The sequence below is a fragment of the Vipera ursinii genome (assembly GCF_947247035.1).
Source record: "Vipera ursinii genome assembly, chromosome: 3".
Classification (NCBI taxonomy): Eukaryota; Metazoa; Chordata; class Lepidosauria; order Squamata; family Viperidae; genus Vipera; species Vipera ursinii.
Genome location: NC_139516.1, coordinates 211,514,152 through 211,530,774, shown reverse-complemented (window position 1 = coordinate 211,530,774; position 16,623 = coordinate 211,514,152). Strand labels below are relative to the sequence as shown.

General features: G+C 51.7%; 1 protein-coding gene across 1 annotated transcript in view; it reads left to right on the top strand.

Annotated features, from left to right (window-relative positions):
• TONSL (tonsoku like, DNA repair protein) overlaps nt 1-16,623 on the top strand; it is a gene marked incomplete at its 5' end in the record, with an annotated part of 28,003 nt that overhangs the window by 4,360 nt on the left and 7,020 nt on the right. Inside the window, 15 exons of the mRNA XM_083357901.1 lie at nt 1,076-1,259; nt 3,561-3,690; nt 4,546-4,717; nt 5,411-5,525; nt 5,623-5,771; nt 6,501-6,653; nt 7,761-7,886; nt 8,654-8,849; nt 10,447-10,508; nt 10,862-10,951; nt 11,825-11,897; nt 12,337-12,500; nt 13,608-13,731; nt 14,766-15,421; nt 15,514-15,584. Of these exons, the coding sequence (XP_083214027.1) occupies nt 1,076-1,259; nt 3,561-3,690; nt 4,546-4,717; nt 5,411-5,525; nt 5,623-5,771; nt 6,501-6,653; nt 7,761-7,886; nt 8,654-8,849; nt 10,447-10,508; nt 10,862-10,951; nt 11,825-11,897; nt 12,337-12,500; nt 13,608-13,731; nt 14,766-15,421; nt 15,514-15,584 (2,465 nt within the window). The remainder of the gene's footprint in view (nt 1-1,075; nt 1,260-3,560; nt 3,691-4,545; nt 4,718-5,410; nt 5,526-5,622; nt 5,772-6,500; nt 6,654-7,760; nt 7,887-8,653; nt 8,850-10,446; nt 10,509-10,861; nt 10,952-11,824; nt 11,898-12,336; nt 12,501-13,607; nt 13,732-14,765; nt 15,422-15,513; nt 15,585-16,623) is intronic.

Genomic DNA, 16,623 nt, shown 5'->3' with positions numbered 1-16,623 from the left:
GAGACTTTGTCTGAAATGGTATATAGGGTTTCCTGTCTGAGCAGGGGGCTGGACTAGATGACCTCCAAGGTCCCTTCCAAATTATTTATTATTATTATTATTATTATTATTATTATTATTATTATTATTATTATTATTCCTCGGCTAACGCCCGGTTGCTTAGCAACTGTTCAAAGATACCACAGGCCCTCCAGAAGGTGCTTGTGACCAGTTCCAAAGTCCCCCCCCGGTCACATGACCCTCCCTCCATGTGGTCACGTGACTGCATTTCAGGCCCTCGGCAACCAGCCCGCATTTACATCTGTTTGCAGCATTTGTTTGTTTACTTCACTTCGTTTTTGGTTTGATTCGATTTGATCCGATTTCTGTATCCGCCCATCTCAGCAAACAAGTCTGGGCGGTGTCAAGCCTCGAAGGAACGTTATTCTGCTCGGCCATTTTCGTTTCTCAGCTTGCCGACAGACGCAGGGGGGAAGGGGGACGTTCGGAGTGCTCGGCGCACCTGGGAATCAGGGTCATTGAAGAACTGTTTGGCTGGGAACTGAAGATTTTCTCCTAACAAATTATCTGCCGCTTAATTGGGGAATGTGATTGGCACTGCCAGGAGGAAAGGGACTTCCTACACTTTTAATTTATTGCTCTGGCGCCCAATTTCCCAGAGCTGGTTTTCTGCTCATCAGTGCTGATATGCTGTGCTCAACAAAGTTTTGCATTAGAGACGGGAATGTCTCAGCTGGGCTTACTTTGTTGGGATCATCACTCGGAACCTTGACAGGCGGCCCTGGAAATCAAAGCAGCCCAGAAACACGGCCACAGTTTGTGTGTTTGCTGTTTCCTTTATGGTTTTGGGCAAAGACACACCGTAGCAAACCACAACCACTTAATGACCGCTACTAAAAATCGGTCAGAAAACCGGGCCGGCCGTCACGCGATGACCCGCTTCACAACCGTCGCGAGGCTCCATAGCGGTTGCAAGTCAGGGACCGCCCGTACTTACCGCTCAGCCCAGCGAACAGGGATTTGAGGTGGTTGCGTTGTGTGAGCGTATCTTCCTCTCCGTCTCTCTCTTCCCCAGCACCAGCGCCGCCATCTGGAACTGGCCAGCTCCGTCTCCAATGGGGTGGAGGAGCAGAGGGCTTGGGCCACCATCGGCCGCACCTACATGTTCATGGCCGAGAGTGAGCCGCTGGGGGAAGCCCTACAAGAGGCTGAGAAAGCCTTCATGAAGAGCCTGGGCGTTCTGGAGGAGAAGCTGGAAGGTACCACGGATGGAGAGAGGTGGGAGGCAGGGCAGGGCCCCTTGGGGTCCCATGGGTTGGTATCCCCCCCTCTGAAAGTGGGACAAGGCCTTTGGGGGGTTTAAGAACCTGCATCTTCCTTACGGAAGGATTCCCGAGTTCGGGGTGGAAGCTGGCTGGTCTACAGCAAGCTGTCTTCTCACGAACGAAGTACAGTGGTACTTCGGTACTTGACTGCTTCAAAACTCCTCGAATTTGGTACCCGGTGCGTTCTGACATTAAAGTATCATCCTGGTATTTGTTTGTTTCCTACTCGAATCGCTGCGATAGAAAGAGGGGGAGGACCGTGGGGAACGGACAAGAAGTCCTTCCCGGCGGAAATAAAGGGTCAACTGGTACTCGTTGTTTTTGGTACTCGTCACCCCTCCTGTGTGGTGCCACCCATTAACCAATTCACGATGAGTACCGAGGTACGTCTTTGCCAGGATAATATGGCAGGATACAATCTGAGTGGGTCAGCGGGACCGGAGATTCCGTCTTCTGAGCTTTCGGAGCCCGTCTGCAGGGAACGTCTCTCTCCTCAAAATAACACAGCAGAATAACCCAGTTGGAAGGGGCCTTGGAGGTCTTCTAGTCCAGGGGTCCCCAACCCCCGGTTTGTGGACCGGTACCAGGCCACGGCATGCCAACAACTGGTCTGCACAAACAAGCAAAGCCCCATCCGCGGGATGCAGGCAGCGCACAAAACCAGGCACCCTCCACGGAACCGGTCCCTGGTGCCCCAAAGGTTGGGGGCCTCTGTTCTAGTCCAGCCCCCTGCCCAGGCAGGAGACCCTACACCGTTTCAGACAAATGGTTGTCCATTCTCTTCTTTTTTTTTTAATTGAAAAGTTTTAAAATACAATTTTCCTTTAAAAAACCCCCCTTCCCGCTCCCTCCTCCCCCCCTCTACCTCCCCCCCTGCCCCCCTCCCCCCCCTACTTCCCAGAGCTAAATACAAGGTATATATATAGAAAAAAAACAAACCTAAGCAACCATATACTAACAACTATAAATTCTAAAATCCATCACTCTCTAGCTTATGTAGGATAAAACAAACCTTAGCAATATAATATAGATAGATGTGTATAGAATGTACATAACATACGTGCACTGGGCTGTTCTACGCATTGTATTTATATGGTTCCTGGTTGTGTGCAGCTTTTAATTGTTAATTAGGATGTTGATGGCTGGCTATTAAGTCACCAACTGTTGTTTCCCTGTGCCCTGGGCTCCTAAGTACCTGATAGGCCAATGGTAAATCAGCTCTCTACAACTAAAAGCTACACACAGCCAGGAGCTGTATAAATGCAATGCCTAGAACAGCCCAGTGTACACATGCTGGAGAGAGGGAGAAGAGGGAGAGGAAGAGGGGCTGCCACAAGGCAGGGGGGTGGTGGTGGTGTCAAATTATTCTCCAAAGCACCAGAGGGCAGGACGAGAAACTATGGTTGGAAACTGACCAAAGAGAGAAGCAACCTGGAATTGAGGAGAAACTTCCTGACACTGAGGACAATTAACCAGTGGAACAGAAGTTGCCTTCAGAAATCGTGGGTACTCCATCACTGGAGATTTTAAAGAAGAGACTGGACAGTCACTTGTTTGAGATGGTATAGGTTCTCCTCCTTGAGCAGGGGGCTGGACTAGAAGACCTCCAAGGTCCCTTCCAGATTCTATTCTATTCTATTCTATTCTATTCTATTCTATTCTATTCTATTCTATTCTATTCTATTCTATTCTATTCTATTCTATTCTATTCTATTCTATTCTATTCTATACCATTCTATACCATTCCATTCTATTCCATTCTATTCCATTCTATTCTCTATTCTATTCCATTCCATTCTATATTCTATTCTATTCTATTCTATTCTATTCTATTCTATTCTATTCTATTCTATTCTATTCTATTCTATTCTATTCTATTCTATTCTATTCTATTCTATTCTAATCCATTCTATTCCATTCCATTCCATTCTATTCTATTCTCTATTCCATTCCATTCCATTCCATTCCATTCCATTCTCTATTCTCTATTCTATTCTATTCTATTCTATTCTATTCTATTCTATTCTATTCTATTCTATTCTATTCTATTCTATTCTATTCTATTCTATTCTATTCCCATTCCATATCCTATCCTATCCTATCCTATCCTATCCTATCCTATCCTATCCTATCCTATCCTATCCTATCCTATTCCCTGAGGATGGGCTCAAGCAGGACTTGGAAGGACCAAACTCGAACTCATATCGGATCCTGCAGGCTCTCTTCTCCTTGCAGGTCAGGTCCCGCGTAGGGAGGTGAGTGAGATGAGGGCACGGCTCTACCTCAACCTGGGCTTGATCTATGACAGCCTGAGAAACCCAGCCCTGCGCACCTCCTACATCAAGAAGAGCATCTACATTTCAGAGTAAGGGGGGTCCGGGGGTTCCTCCTGAGGGGCCACGGCACGCCTCTCTCCTCCCGGCTCCACCTGGGGCTGAATCTGCTGAAGGGGAGCAGGGGGCTTTGGGAAGCCCTGGGGTTTGCGGAGGCCGGGAGGGCTCGGGGCAGCTCTCTGCTGGGGGTTGGACTAGAGGACCTCCAGGGTCCCTTCCAACTCTGTTACAGGTAGTCCTGGACTTAGGACCACAACTGAGCCCAAAATTTCTGTTGCTAAGCGAGGCATTTGCTAAAGTGAGTTTTGCCCCTTTTACAGCCACAGTCGTTAAGTGAATCACTGCAATTATTAAGTTAGTAATACGGTTGTAAAACGAATCCGGCTTCCCCCCTTTGACTTTGCTCGTCAGAAGTTCGCAAAAGGGTGGACCACGTGAGCCCGGACATAAATATGAGTCAGTTGTCAAGCATTCTGAATGTAAATCGCGTGACCATGGCGGGGTGGGGGGGGGAAGGATGCTGCAACGGTCGTAAGTGTGAAAAAAAAGGATCACAAGTCACTTTTTTCGGTCGTAACTTTGAACGGTGACTAAACGAACTTGCAAGTCAAGAACTCCCTGTCCGTACGTCTGAAGGGCTCCTCTCCAATACCTTAATTGGTTATTTATTTATTTTCCTTCATTCATACTTCACACAAGCTCTGAAGCACATCAAAATACAAACCAGCATATATAGAAAATAAAATGTGAGGGTGGAAATATTAACTCTTAACGCTGGAACTCTGGAGGATAAGCTCCTTGCGGGCAGCCAGAGAGGTTCCGGGACTCCTTGGCCCATCAGGCAGGGCGTTGCCAGGGCGCCCACCGTCTCTTTCCCCACCTCCCAGGCAGGCCCACCTGTCGGAAGACCTGTTCCGAGCCTACTTCAACCTGGGGAACATCTACCTGCGGGAGAAGGAGCACTCGAAAGCCATGCGCTGCCTGGAGCGTGCCCGGGAATGCGCCTGCAAGATGAAGGAGAAATGCATGGAGAGCGAGTGCTATGCCAGCATCGCCCAGGTAAGAGAAGACACCTTGAGAGGGGGGCTCACCTGGGCCCCACGGATTCCAAGGTGCTCTTGTCTCCTCGCTCTGCACAAGCGTGGCTAAACCCTAGAGCAGAGGTGTCCAAACGTGGTCCCTTTAAGACTTGTGGACTTCAACTCCCAGAATTCCTCAGCTAGCATGCACTGGCTAGGGAATTCTGGGAGTTGAAGTCCACAAGTCTTAAAGGAACTAAGGTTGAATACCTGGCTGGGGAATTCTGGGAATTTAAGTCCACAAGTCTTAAAGGGACCAAGGTTGAATACCTGGCTGAGGAATTCTGGGAGTGGAAGTCCACAAGTCTTAAAGGGACCAAGGTTGAATACCTGGCTGGGGAATTCTGGGAGTGGAAGTCCACAAGTCTTAAAGGGACAAAGGTGCTGGGGAATTGTGGGAGTTGAAATCCACAAGTCTTAAAGGGACCAAGGCTGAATACCTGGCTGGGGAGTTGAAGTCCATGAGTCATAAAAGAGCCGAGTTTGCCTACCCCTGGTATAAAGTCTCCAACCTTGGGAGGGGGTTGGACTAGAGGACCTCTGAGGTCCCTTCCAGCCCTAGGCTTCTATGTTGCTTTGAGAACAAGGGCAGCCCTATCCCCAGTGGTGCTCCTGGCCTGCCCGGGCGTGGAGGAAGGGGCATTCTCTGACCTTTGCCCTTGGTCACCCGCAGGTCCTGCTGGGTCTGGGGGATTTTGTGGCCGCCAGACGGTCGCTGAAGAAGGCCTACCGCCTGGGCTCCTGGCAGCCCCAGCAGCGGGACAGCGTTGGCCGCAACCTGCGCTACGGTGAGTGCTGGTGCCTGTGGGTCCGGCCGCAGGCTCTGGGGCTTAGAGGGTGCCCCACGCCCCTCGCCACCCTGGTGTGACTCTTCCCGCCCGGCAGCCACGAAGGTGAGTCGCTTGCAAGGAGCCCTGGAGGAGGCCGAGGCCGCTGGCGACCTGGAGGCAGCCCTGGGACTCTCCGAGCAGCTGGGTGACCTTTTCTGCAAGATGGGCGAGTATCGGCGGGCTGTGGGAGCCTATGAGAAGCAGGTAGGGGCAAGGGGTTTGGGGGGGCAAGGCCACGGAGGAATGGGGGGAGGGGGGAGGAAGAGGGGCCAGCTGCCCCTGCCAAAATGGCCCCTTTAGGTCTCTCGCCCGGGCAGTGATGGGGGCGCTCCATCACTGGAGATTTTTAAGAGGAGACTGGACATTCACCTGTCTGAGAGGGTGTAGCTTCTCCTGCTTGAGCGGGGGGCTGGACTAGAAGACCTCCAAGGTCCCTTCCAGCTCCATTATTGATCATCACACAGTCAGCCAGATGTTCAGACTGGATCTGGCATTTTTGTCTACCTATCGAGTCCTTACCAAGGACCCGGGATAGGCAGATGTGGATGTTTGGTGTTATTACAGATCTCGTCGCAGGATGGAAGCAGTTCCTAGTAAGGCCGCCTTTTGCAATTGACTGATGGCGAATTTGTCAATGCTGATGATGGTGCTCAAGTGGTGCTCCAGTTGTTTTGGGATTGCACCCAAGGGACCTATTACTTGGGTGCAATCCCAAAATAATTGGAGCTATATTATTATTATTATTATTATTATTATTATTATTATTATTATTATTATTATTATTAATTATGTTATTACTACTACAAACAGAAGTAACAACGATAATAACAATATAATAATAATAATAATTATTATTATTATTATTATTATTATTATTATTATTATTATTATTATTTCCTGCCCCCCTAAACTGTGTGGGCTGCTCTTTTTTAGCTCGGCCACGCCCAGGCCTTGGGGCGTCCGGAGCAGGAGTTGGCTGTGATTCACGTCTCTTTGGCAGCCACCTTCGGGGACCTCAAGGACCATGCCCAGGCGGTGCAGCATTACCAAGCAGAACTGGCCCTCCGGCGTGGGAACCCCGTGGAGGTAATGGGGGACGAGAGAAGGAAGGCTCCAGGGGTGTGTCTACAGGATGTGCTCCCCCCCCCCCAGCCAATGCCTCCTGTTGAGACAATAGCATCCTGGAGGGAGATGGTGAGGTAAAACAGACGTCTTAAACTTGGCAACTTTAAAGCCTGCAGACGGTGGCTGGCTGGGGAATTCTGGGAGCTGAAGTCCACAAAAGTGGCCAAGGCTGGAGAACCCTGGAGACTACTTAAGGTTGTGCAGTGGTGAATAAAGTAGAGTAGAGTACGATAGGATAGGGTAGGATAGGATAGAACTCAGAATAGAATAGAATAGAATTACAAATAGAATAGAAATAGAATAGAGTAGAGGAGAATAGAAAATAGAAATAGGATAGGATAGGATAGAACTCTGAATAGAACAGAATAGAATAACAAATAGAATAGAATAGAATTAGAATAGAGTAGAGTAGGATAGAAAATAGGAGAAAGAAAGAATAGAATAGAATAGAATAGAAATAACTATATTGTCACTTTAAATGTACACTAATCAGCACACATTAAAATGAGATTTCATTGCACACAGCGCTCAAAGGGTAACCACCTCCAATATACACTGCATAAACATGACAAAACAAGAAATAAATAAAATAAATTATACATATATGCACACATATGTGGCCCAGAAAAAAAACCCCACAGTCTTATCTCATTCAGATGTATACATATACATGAAAGAAAAACGAATCTTGCGAGTTTACCAGATGGAGGGCAGAGGGAACAAAGCAGTGACAGAATCTGGTGGTCCTGCTATAAATACTTAGAAGCCTCCTCCCAAAGGGGAGCAACAGGAACAGACCGTGAAGTGGGTGTGCGGGGTCTCTAACAGTGCTTCGAGAACCGTATTGCAGGCTAACTGCCCCCCCTGCCAGGAGTTTGTTCCTGACTGGCTCAAGGCCAACTCAGCCTTCCATCCTTCCAAGGTCGGTAAAATGAGGACTCAGATTGTTGGGGGCAAGTATGCAAGTAATGCTGACAGTGTAAAACCGCCCAGAGAGTGCTGTAAAACACCACGAAGTGGGACATAGGTCTAAATGCTTTTAAGCTTGGTCTATTCTGTCCACGCCAGGAGGGCAAAACGTGGCTGAACATCGCCCTGGCCAAGGAGGAGGCTGGCGAGAGCTACCAGCAATTGGAGACCTGTTTCCAAGCCGCTCTGCAATGTGCCCAAAAGGCCGGTGACCCCAAACTGGAGGTGAGCGGGGGAGGGGGGTGCTCTGGGGGGGAGTTCGCAAAAGGAAGGTGGTGAAAACAGGAAAGGGCCATGGTTGTCCCAAAGGGTTATTTTTTCAAAAAGTAACTGGACCTTCCTGGTTTTTTTCTTTCAAAACATTTTGCTTTTCGTGCAAAAAAACGGGATTTCTCCCGATTCCGTCTATAGAAGGGAGGGGGGGTCTCCAAAGCTGGCGACTTTTAAGACTTGTGAACTTAAATTCTGGGAGTTGAGGTCCACAAGTCTTAAAGTCGCCAGGTTTGGAGAATGCCGCTCTCTAGTTCGCCTTTGCTTGACCTGGAGCAAGACTGACAGCTGCGCTTCAAAATAAGCTGTCAACACCCAGCTCAACGCTCCAAATAAAAGTCTCAAGTTCATTTCGTTTCCGAAAGTCTTACGGTTTCATGAATACACGGCATGGTAACGTCGAAGCAAAACTAACTCTGAGGCCCCCAGACACCAGTTCATAGAATTAAACAATAATCTCTCCAGTCCAAACCCCACCCTCTCGTGTAGTCCGTGTAAACCATTTCACTTTGCTATGGGAACCGTCTGCCTCTTCTCCACACCTACTGAAATGTCCTTGGAAGGGTTTCAGGCTCTCACAGTCTGTTTCGGAATCGTAGAGGTTTCGTTTCTTCACCTTAACCACACACACCTTTACTCTAATGGCAAGTTGAAACGAAGAGGCACCTAGCTGTTTCATTCTGGACATTAGCCAGATGATCACACCAATCGCTCTTTGTCAGCTTCAGATCCTGCAGCACCTCCAAGCTTCTCAGCAGAGATGGGGCTGCCCGCCAGAGGCCACAGCAGAGACGTCAGCCCGGCTGCAGGCCCTCCGTGCCTCCCAGGGCTGCCCCTCAGATGGGGAGAGCAGCGAGGAAGAAGAGCTGCAGAACAGCCAGGACTTGGAGGCCAGCGACGTGGAGCTCTCTGACAGCGGTGAGCATTGTGGGAAAAGAGGCCAGGCGGGTTCTTCCGGCCCTGGACAAGCAGGTAGTCCTCAACGACCACAACAGAGCCCAAAATTTCCATTGCTAAGCGAGACAGTTGTTAAGTGAGTTTTGCCTTACATTACAATCTTTCTTGCCACAGTTCTTAACTGAATCACTGCAGTTGTTAAGTTAGTAACAAGACTGTTAAGTGAATCTGGCTTCTCCCATTGACTTTGCTGGTCAGAAGGTTGCAAAAGGGGATCACTGCGACCGTCATAAATGTGAGCCAGTTCCCACGCATCTGAATTTTGATCACGTGACCCTGGGGATGCCGCAACGGTCGTGTGAAAAAAAGTCTTTTCCCCCCCAATGCTGTGGTAACTTTGAACGGTCACTAAATGAGCTATCGAGGACCACCTATAGGGAGTCCAGTTTTTAGGTCTCGCCCTTCCTGGTGGAGGAGAGGGGGTGGGGGTTGGTCGAAGGGCGGTGTCAAGTTTCCGAGGTCTGGGCTTTTCAAGTGACTCTGAGGCATTGTTTACCTTAAAAGTCCTTTATTAGCCTAATTATACACCGGCAAAGGCTTGCTCGAAGGAAGCTGGAATCTGAAATCTCCGCCCCCTTGCACAATACATTAAAACACAATTCTCCACCTTTCTAATTTTGTCATTAATCACATTCTCCACTTGATTTAAAGAATCAGTTTCCCTTCCGTTAGAAGACCCAGAGGAAGGGCCTTGAAGGTACATTCCTACTCATCCCCCCTCCTAACCTTAAACTAAAGCAATACACTAGTCCAGGGTTAGGCAACCTCGGCTCTTTTATGACTCGTGGACTTCAACTCCCAGAATTCCTGAGTCAACTCCCTGAAGTCCATGAGTCATAAAAGAGCCGTGGTTGCCTACCCCTGCACTAGTCTTAAAGCAATACACAAGTTTAACATAGGAAACGGCTACTTCTTCACCTCTTGTCAAGCAAGAACATTCGATGTTAGCAGCGCTGAGACAGGCGGGCTGCAATTGTCCTGACTTGTCAAACGGTCACTTAACCTTTGTGAGTTCTTGCTGAAGAAGGAAGGCAGGGGTGAGGATGCTACCTTAATCCAGGTGAGCACCGCCTCTTCCTGGTTGGTCCAAAGGCAGTCAGGACCAGCCTGTGCCAGGAAAGAGCTTCTCCCTTTGAAATGGCAGCTTTGTAGTCCTGGGGGTGTTCCTGGAGTCGGTCCCTGACCAAGGAAGCCAGGAAGACGCCTTCGCACAACAGCGCTGGGCCAGCTGCCCCTGGAAATGCCAAGGTGGGGGTGGGCAGCAAACAAGCCTTGTTTTCCTCCCCATGGCATCGTCCGCTTCAACCCTCTCCTCGGTTTGCCTGGAAAGCAGCCCCAGAGCGCAGCTACTAAGGGGGAACAGGATGACGTTAGAAGGGAGAGGTCGTACAAGAGGGAGACACGGGCATTGTGTGGAGTGGAATTTGCACGGGTTGGAGAGGGTCTCTGCTTTGGAGCCCTCTGGGGGGCCCGCCCAACGGGTCCACGGGGACTTTGGAGCCCCTGATGCTTCCTCTGACACACACACTCACACACCCGCCCCCCGCTTCTCTTCCAGATGAAGAAGAGGACATGGAAGGCTACAGCAAAACAGTCCCTGGGCGGCGAAGGGTCTGCAAGGTCAGCCCAGAAGCTTTGACTAGGGGCGTAGGGGTGGGTGTCAGCCACAAAAGACCCCCATGTGAAGGCTCAGTTAAACTGATTTATCACTCAACGGCCTATGCGCAGGAATTTTAGCAGTGCCTGCTCAGTGATAAGTCAGAGCCAAAGGAATTCGAGGGAGGTTGGAGTGATTTCGCTTGCGGCTACGTAGGGATTCTTGGCTGACGCCTCGTTTGACTCGGCCCCAAGTTCTGCCATCCCTTTGCCTACTACATTGAGGCGCTCCTTTGACCCCTTGGCTTTGGGCTGGTATGGCGGGTGGCTGCCTATCTTCCCGCGGATGGGATCCACGTCGGCGCTCTTTTCCTCAGTGGAACCAGCGGAACGACAAGGGCGAGACTCTTTTGCACCGCGCCTGCATCGAGGGGAATCTGCGCCAAGTCCAGTTTTTTCTGGAGAAGGTCAGTCTTGGGGCAGGGGTGGGCAAGGAATTTTCTCGAGGGGCCATAGGAAAAAACGGGACTGTTGCGGAAGGCCAGACCGAGAGGTGGAACTTAATTCTGCCGCCAGCACCCAGCTTATTTAGATTTGATTTTCTCATTTCCAGTTGAACTCGCGCAGGCCGGACAGGGACAGACAAAGGGCTGGAGGTGACCCCGGGGCTATAAAATGCCCAGCTCCAGCCTTGGGCTTGCAAGGAAGAAGATGGCCGAGGGGGGGGGGAGGGGAACCTTGTGCTTGAAGGCAGGTTAGAGGGGGGCTGTTTCCCTTGTGGCGCACCCCATTCTCGGGTCCAGTTCAAGCCCACATCTTTTGTCTCTACCTAGAGAATTGCGGCCTGGTTGAGGGGGGGGACACGTTGTGCCAGCCTGAAGGAACACCCTGTCTTTCCTCTAAGCTCACCCCTTATATTTGACCAAAATAATTATTCAAAGAACAAACCTTTAGAACAAGAGTTGTCCAACCTTGGGCACTTGAAGGCCGGTGGACTTCAACTCCCAGAATTCCCCAGCCAGCATAGCTGGCTGGGGGATTCTGGGAGTTAAAGTCCACCGGCCTTCAAGTGCCCAAGGTTGGATAGCCCTGATTTAGAATTAGTATTCAGAAAGGAAGCTGTGAAATCCCTGCGGATGTTATTTCCCCCCCCCTTCCTGCTTACAAGTTAGTTCTGTGGCTCCCCCCGAAAGGAGAAATTAAAATTAAAACCTACAAGATAGTTTCCAACAGAGGGGAGCGATAGGGCACAGATTGAATTAATAAAAAAAAGTTCCTTTTATAGCCCCAAACCCTCAGCCTCCTCCTCCTCCAGCTTTACCATCCTCTTTCTGCGTCAGGAGCATCCTGTAAACCCCCGGGACTATTGCGGATGGACCCCCCTGCACGAGGCCTGCAATCACGGGCACCTGGGTAAGCGGGGACTGAACGAAGGGGGTGCAGCTTCCGCTCGTAAGCAAAGACGAGGGGTTCAATCTATTCTCCAAAGCCCCAGAGGGAAGGACTGGAAACTCATCAAGGAGAGAAGCAACCTGGAAATGAGGAGAAACTTCCTAACGGGGAGGACAGTTAACCAGTGGAACAGCTGGCCACCAGAAGCTGTGGGCGCTCCGACACTGGAGGTTTTAAAGAGAAGACTGGAAAAGCCATTTGTCTGAAATGGTATATAGGGTCTCCTGCCTGAGCAGGGGGTTGGACTAGAAGACCTCCAGGGTCCCTTCCAGCTCTTATTCTGCAAGGTTCTCCTGTTGATCGAGGCTGGACTAGAAGACCTCCAGGGTCCCTTCCAACTCTGTTCATCTGTATGGCTTGCAGAACAACGTTGGCCGTGACTTCCTTGCATCTTTTTCAGAGGTTGTCCGCCTGCTCTTGGACCACGGTGCCACCACTGACGACCCAGGGGGGCCGGGCTGTGACGGCATCACCCCGCTGCACGACGCTCTCAATTGCGGCCACTTTGATGTGGCTGAGCTCCTGATCCGTAGAGGCGCCTCAGTGTTGCTGCGCAATGCCATGGTGAGGAGACCCTTGGGGTTTGCCGTGGGGGGTGGACGTGGGTGGGCAAGCATGAGTGTCAGGACTGGTGTGACTTTTATTGGAGAAGCTGGCCAGCCTGGGATATAGTGAGTTCAATCAACCAGTGGAACAGCTTGCCTCCAGAAATCGCAGGCGCTCCATCACTGGAGGTTTTTAAGAAGAGACTGGACACTGCCTTGTCTGAGATGGTCTAGGTTCTCCTGCTTGAGCAGGAGGCTAGACTAGAAGACCTTCAAGGTCCCTTCCAGCTCTATTCTATTCTAACTTTCGAATCTCTCTCTGTCCCTTTGCTATCTTATCTACTGACTTATTCATTTTTATCCTGCCTTGGTTATTTTTATAAATACCTCAAGTGGCATGCCAGATTCTTCTTCCTTCCATTTTCCCCCACAACACCAAACCTGTGAGGTGGATTGGGCTCAAAGAGAAGAAACGGGGGGCCAAAGTCATTCAAACGGCTTTTGTGCTTAAGGTAGAACTAGAACTCACCATCACCTGGTGACTCGCTTAAACTCACCCAACGGGCTTTTATGGCTTGGGCGGGACTAGAACTCACAGTCACCTGGTGACTGGGCTAAACTCACCCAGCTGGCTTTCATGGCTTGGGCAGGACTAGAACTCACAGTCACCTGGTGACTGGGCTAAACTCACCCAGCTGGCTTTCATTGCTTGAGCGGGACTAGAACTCACAGTCACCTGGTAACTGGGCTAAACTCACCCAGCTAACTTTCATGGCTTGGGCGGGACTAGAACTCACAGTCACCTGGTGACTGGGCTAAACTCAACCAGCTGGCTTTCATGGCTTGGGTGGGACTAGAACTCACAGTCACCTGGTGACTGGCCTAAATTCACCCACCTGGCTTTTATGGCTTAGGCAGGACTAGAACTCACAGTCACCAGGTGACTGGCCTAAACTCACCCAGCTGGCTTTCATGGCTAAGTTGGAACTAGAACTCACAGTCACCTGGCGATCGGCCCCAAAATCACCCAGCCAGCTTTCAGAGCTAAGGCAGGACTAGAATTCACCGTCTCCTGATTTCCCGATAGACTTTGGGCTGAGGTTCTGTATGTCTCCCGCTGCTTCAGGGCCTGACCCCTTTGGGCACCCTCCAAGCTTGGGTCCAACTCTATGGGAAGGATCTGGACCAGGAAACCCGCGACCGCTGCAAAGCCATGGAGAGTTTGCTTCGGAAAACCATGGCAGAGCAAGGTGAGACTGCACCCAGGAGGATGGTGGGAGGGGTGGGGGTTGCTTCAGGCCAGGCGCCAGCCAGACTCGGAGGTGGGAGGACATGATCCAAGGAGACCCCCTTGTTGTGAGAACTTGGATCTCAATCTGTTTCTCTGCTTCCTTTTACAACAGGGGTCTCCAACTTGAAGACGTGCTGGCTAGGGAATTCTGGGAGTTGAAGTCCACATGTCTTCCAGTTGCCAAGCTTGGAGACCCCTGACTGACCTTGCTAAATAGTACAAGCCTCAAACTGGAGTAGCCTGTGAGCAGGCTGCTCTGTGCCCATTCTGTGTGCGAGTCAGGTGCTTCACCTGGCCAGGTACACAAATGCAGAGTGACCTGGCTGGGAATGGAACCCCCTAAACTGTGGAATGGGGCTAATAGCTTGGGGGGGACAGGGTGGGGGTGGGGAAGCCACATTCAGCCGCAAAACCCAAACCAGGGTTGGCCAAGCTTCCGGCTCACATTCGTTTTAGCACTAAGAGGTGGGGTCGGGGGTGTCTCTAAACTTTGGCAACTTTAAGACTTGGAGACCAACTCCCAGAATTCCTCATGCTGACTAACCGGCTGGGGAATTCTGGGAGTTGAAGTCCCACGTCTTGAAGACCCCGGTTTTAGCAGCTCGGAGGAGGATGGCAGGATCAGGAAGAGAGGGTGTTCAGGACCTGGCTGCCCCCCATAAATCAGGGGTCTTCAAACTTGGCCCTTTGATGACTTGTGGACTTCAACTCCCAGAATTCCTCAGCTAGCGTGAGGGAACTATGACCTTTTTATGACTTGTGGACTTCATCTCCCAGAATTCCTCAGCCAGTGTGAGGGAACTATGGCCCTTTTACGACTTGTGGGAGTTGAAGTCCACAAGTCATCAAAGGGCCAAGTTTGAAGACCCCTGCCCTAAATGACTGGGAGCCCCCCACCCCAGTTGACACCCCTTCCTGTCCTGGAGCTTCCCAGGATGCTTGGACTGGGGGAGAAAGGGGGAGGGGCTTTGGCCTCATCCAACTCCCTTGCAGGTTCCCGGCCCCCGCCTCCCCGCGGAGACCCCGCCAGCCAGCTCTTCGATGCAGAGCTCTCCGAGTGCCCCCCTCGGAAGCCCCCTGGTGCCAGGCAGCGCCACCAAGAGCCGGAATCGGAGGACTGCATGGCGCCTCTGCGGCCGGTCAAGAAGAGGCAGCGTCTGCTTGACCCGGCCCTGGTGGGGGAGGCCGGGAGGGCGCCCCCTGCAGACTATCAAGCTGCCATGCTTGGGGTGGGCAGTGCCCCCCTCCGCCCGCCTCTGAGCCCAGAGCACCACCAGGGACCCCCCCGCGCAGCCCTGATCCCCGCAGACGAATACGTGGGCGACGACTGGCTGGAGGACGACCTGGGGGCCAGCGGGGGCTCTCGCAAAAGGAGCCGCCGGAGCCCAGCCCAGGCTTGGGGGTCCGGCTCGGAGGACAGTGAAGGGGGGGCACCCTGCCAGCCCCCCGAGACCACCCCCACGGCCAGGAGGAGGAGGAGACCTGCCCGCCAGAGTCGCCTCACCCTAGACCGGACCTTGCTGGGGAGGAGCCGAGGGGCCGGCCCCCCACCACGACCAGACCCCGGCGCTGAGCCCAGCGGCCTCCTGCAAGGAACCGACAGCAGTCCCCCTCGGAGGGGTGACAGCCCGCCCTCGGGGGCCATGCAGGTGAGGTTTGGGGCTGAGCCCCCCCATCCTGAGCCAGGGAGGACCCCGAGCGGCTTCCTTAGCCTCTGCTCTCCCCCCTCCACCCCTTGCAGCTGCCGTCGCCTCCTGTCCGGGTGCGAGTTCAGGTCCAGGACAGCGTCTTCCTGATTCCGGTGCCACAAAGGTAAGGGGGGAGGGTCTGGCCTGCCCCTCGGCACGTGGCTGCCTCCAGGCCAGGCCGGTCAGAAGCCCTGCCAGTGCTGGCCCATCTTTCCCCTGGCCTCCCGCCAGCCGGAAGGGGATAACTTGTTGCGGGAATTGAATTGAACTGAATTATCTAAAATCATTTAAAAGATTACTTCCATTTTTTGTCGTTTGCCGTTCATTTGGTCCTTTACTGATTTTATTCGATTTTCATTAGATGCCGGGGGGAGGGCGGGGGGTCCCAAGAGTCCGACGCCCATAAAAAGCAGGCAGAGTCTCAGACCTTGCGACCGCCGCCTTCCATTTGGGGACCGTCCCTTGTAGACTCTCCTGTGGCCAAAAGAGGGCGCTGCGTGAGGGTGGGGGGCGGCCTTGCTGTGCTGGCTGTAGCAACGCAGCCGAGTTGGATTTTTACAGCTTAGTCCTCATGGAGCAACTGCTTCGCTTAACAACCCCTTTTGCGCTTATGACGCAAAACTGTATGGCCAGTCCTCTCGTTTATGACGTTCCCAGTCATAAACGGGAAGGAAAATGAATCAAGCGGAGGAAAGCGACGTCTTAAACCCTCATGGCAGTTTTGCTTAGCCACGCTTTGCTTAACAGCCAAGTTGCTGGTTTCCATCATGGTCATGAAACAAGGACTTGCATTTGGAATCGATAAGTCTTGAATGAGGGGTGCTATCTTGGATTCCCCAGGGAGGGGGTGCCACAGGATTCCCCCCCCCCCCACATGCACTTTCTCTTTGCATAGGTGGATATTATGTGGGGTGGATATTATCTGGGAAGCCATTAGGCCGGGGGTAGTTTCTGTTCTTCTATGCCAGATGTAGGCAACCTTGGCTCTTTTATGACTGGTGGACTTCAACTCCCAGAATTCCTGAGTCAGCATGAGGGAACTATGGCCCCTTCATGACTGGTGGACTTCAACTCCCAGAATTCCTGAGCCAGCATGAGGGAACTATGGCCCCTTCATGACTGGTGGACTTCAACTCCCAGAATTCCTGAGCCAGCATGAGGGA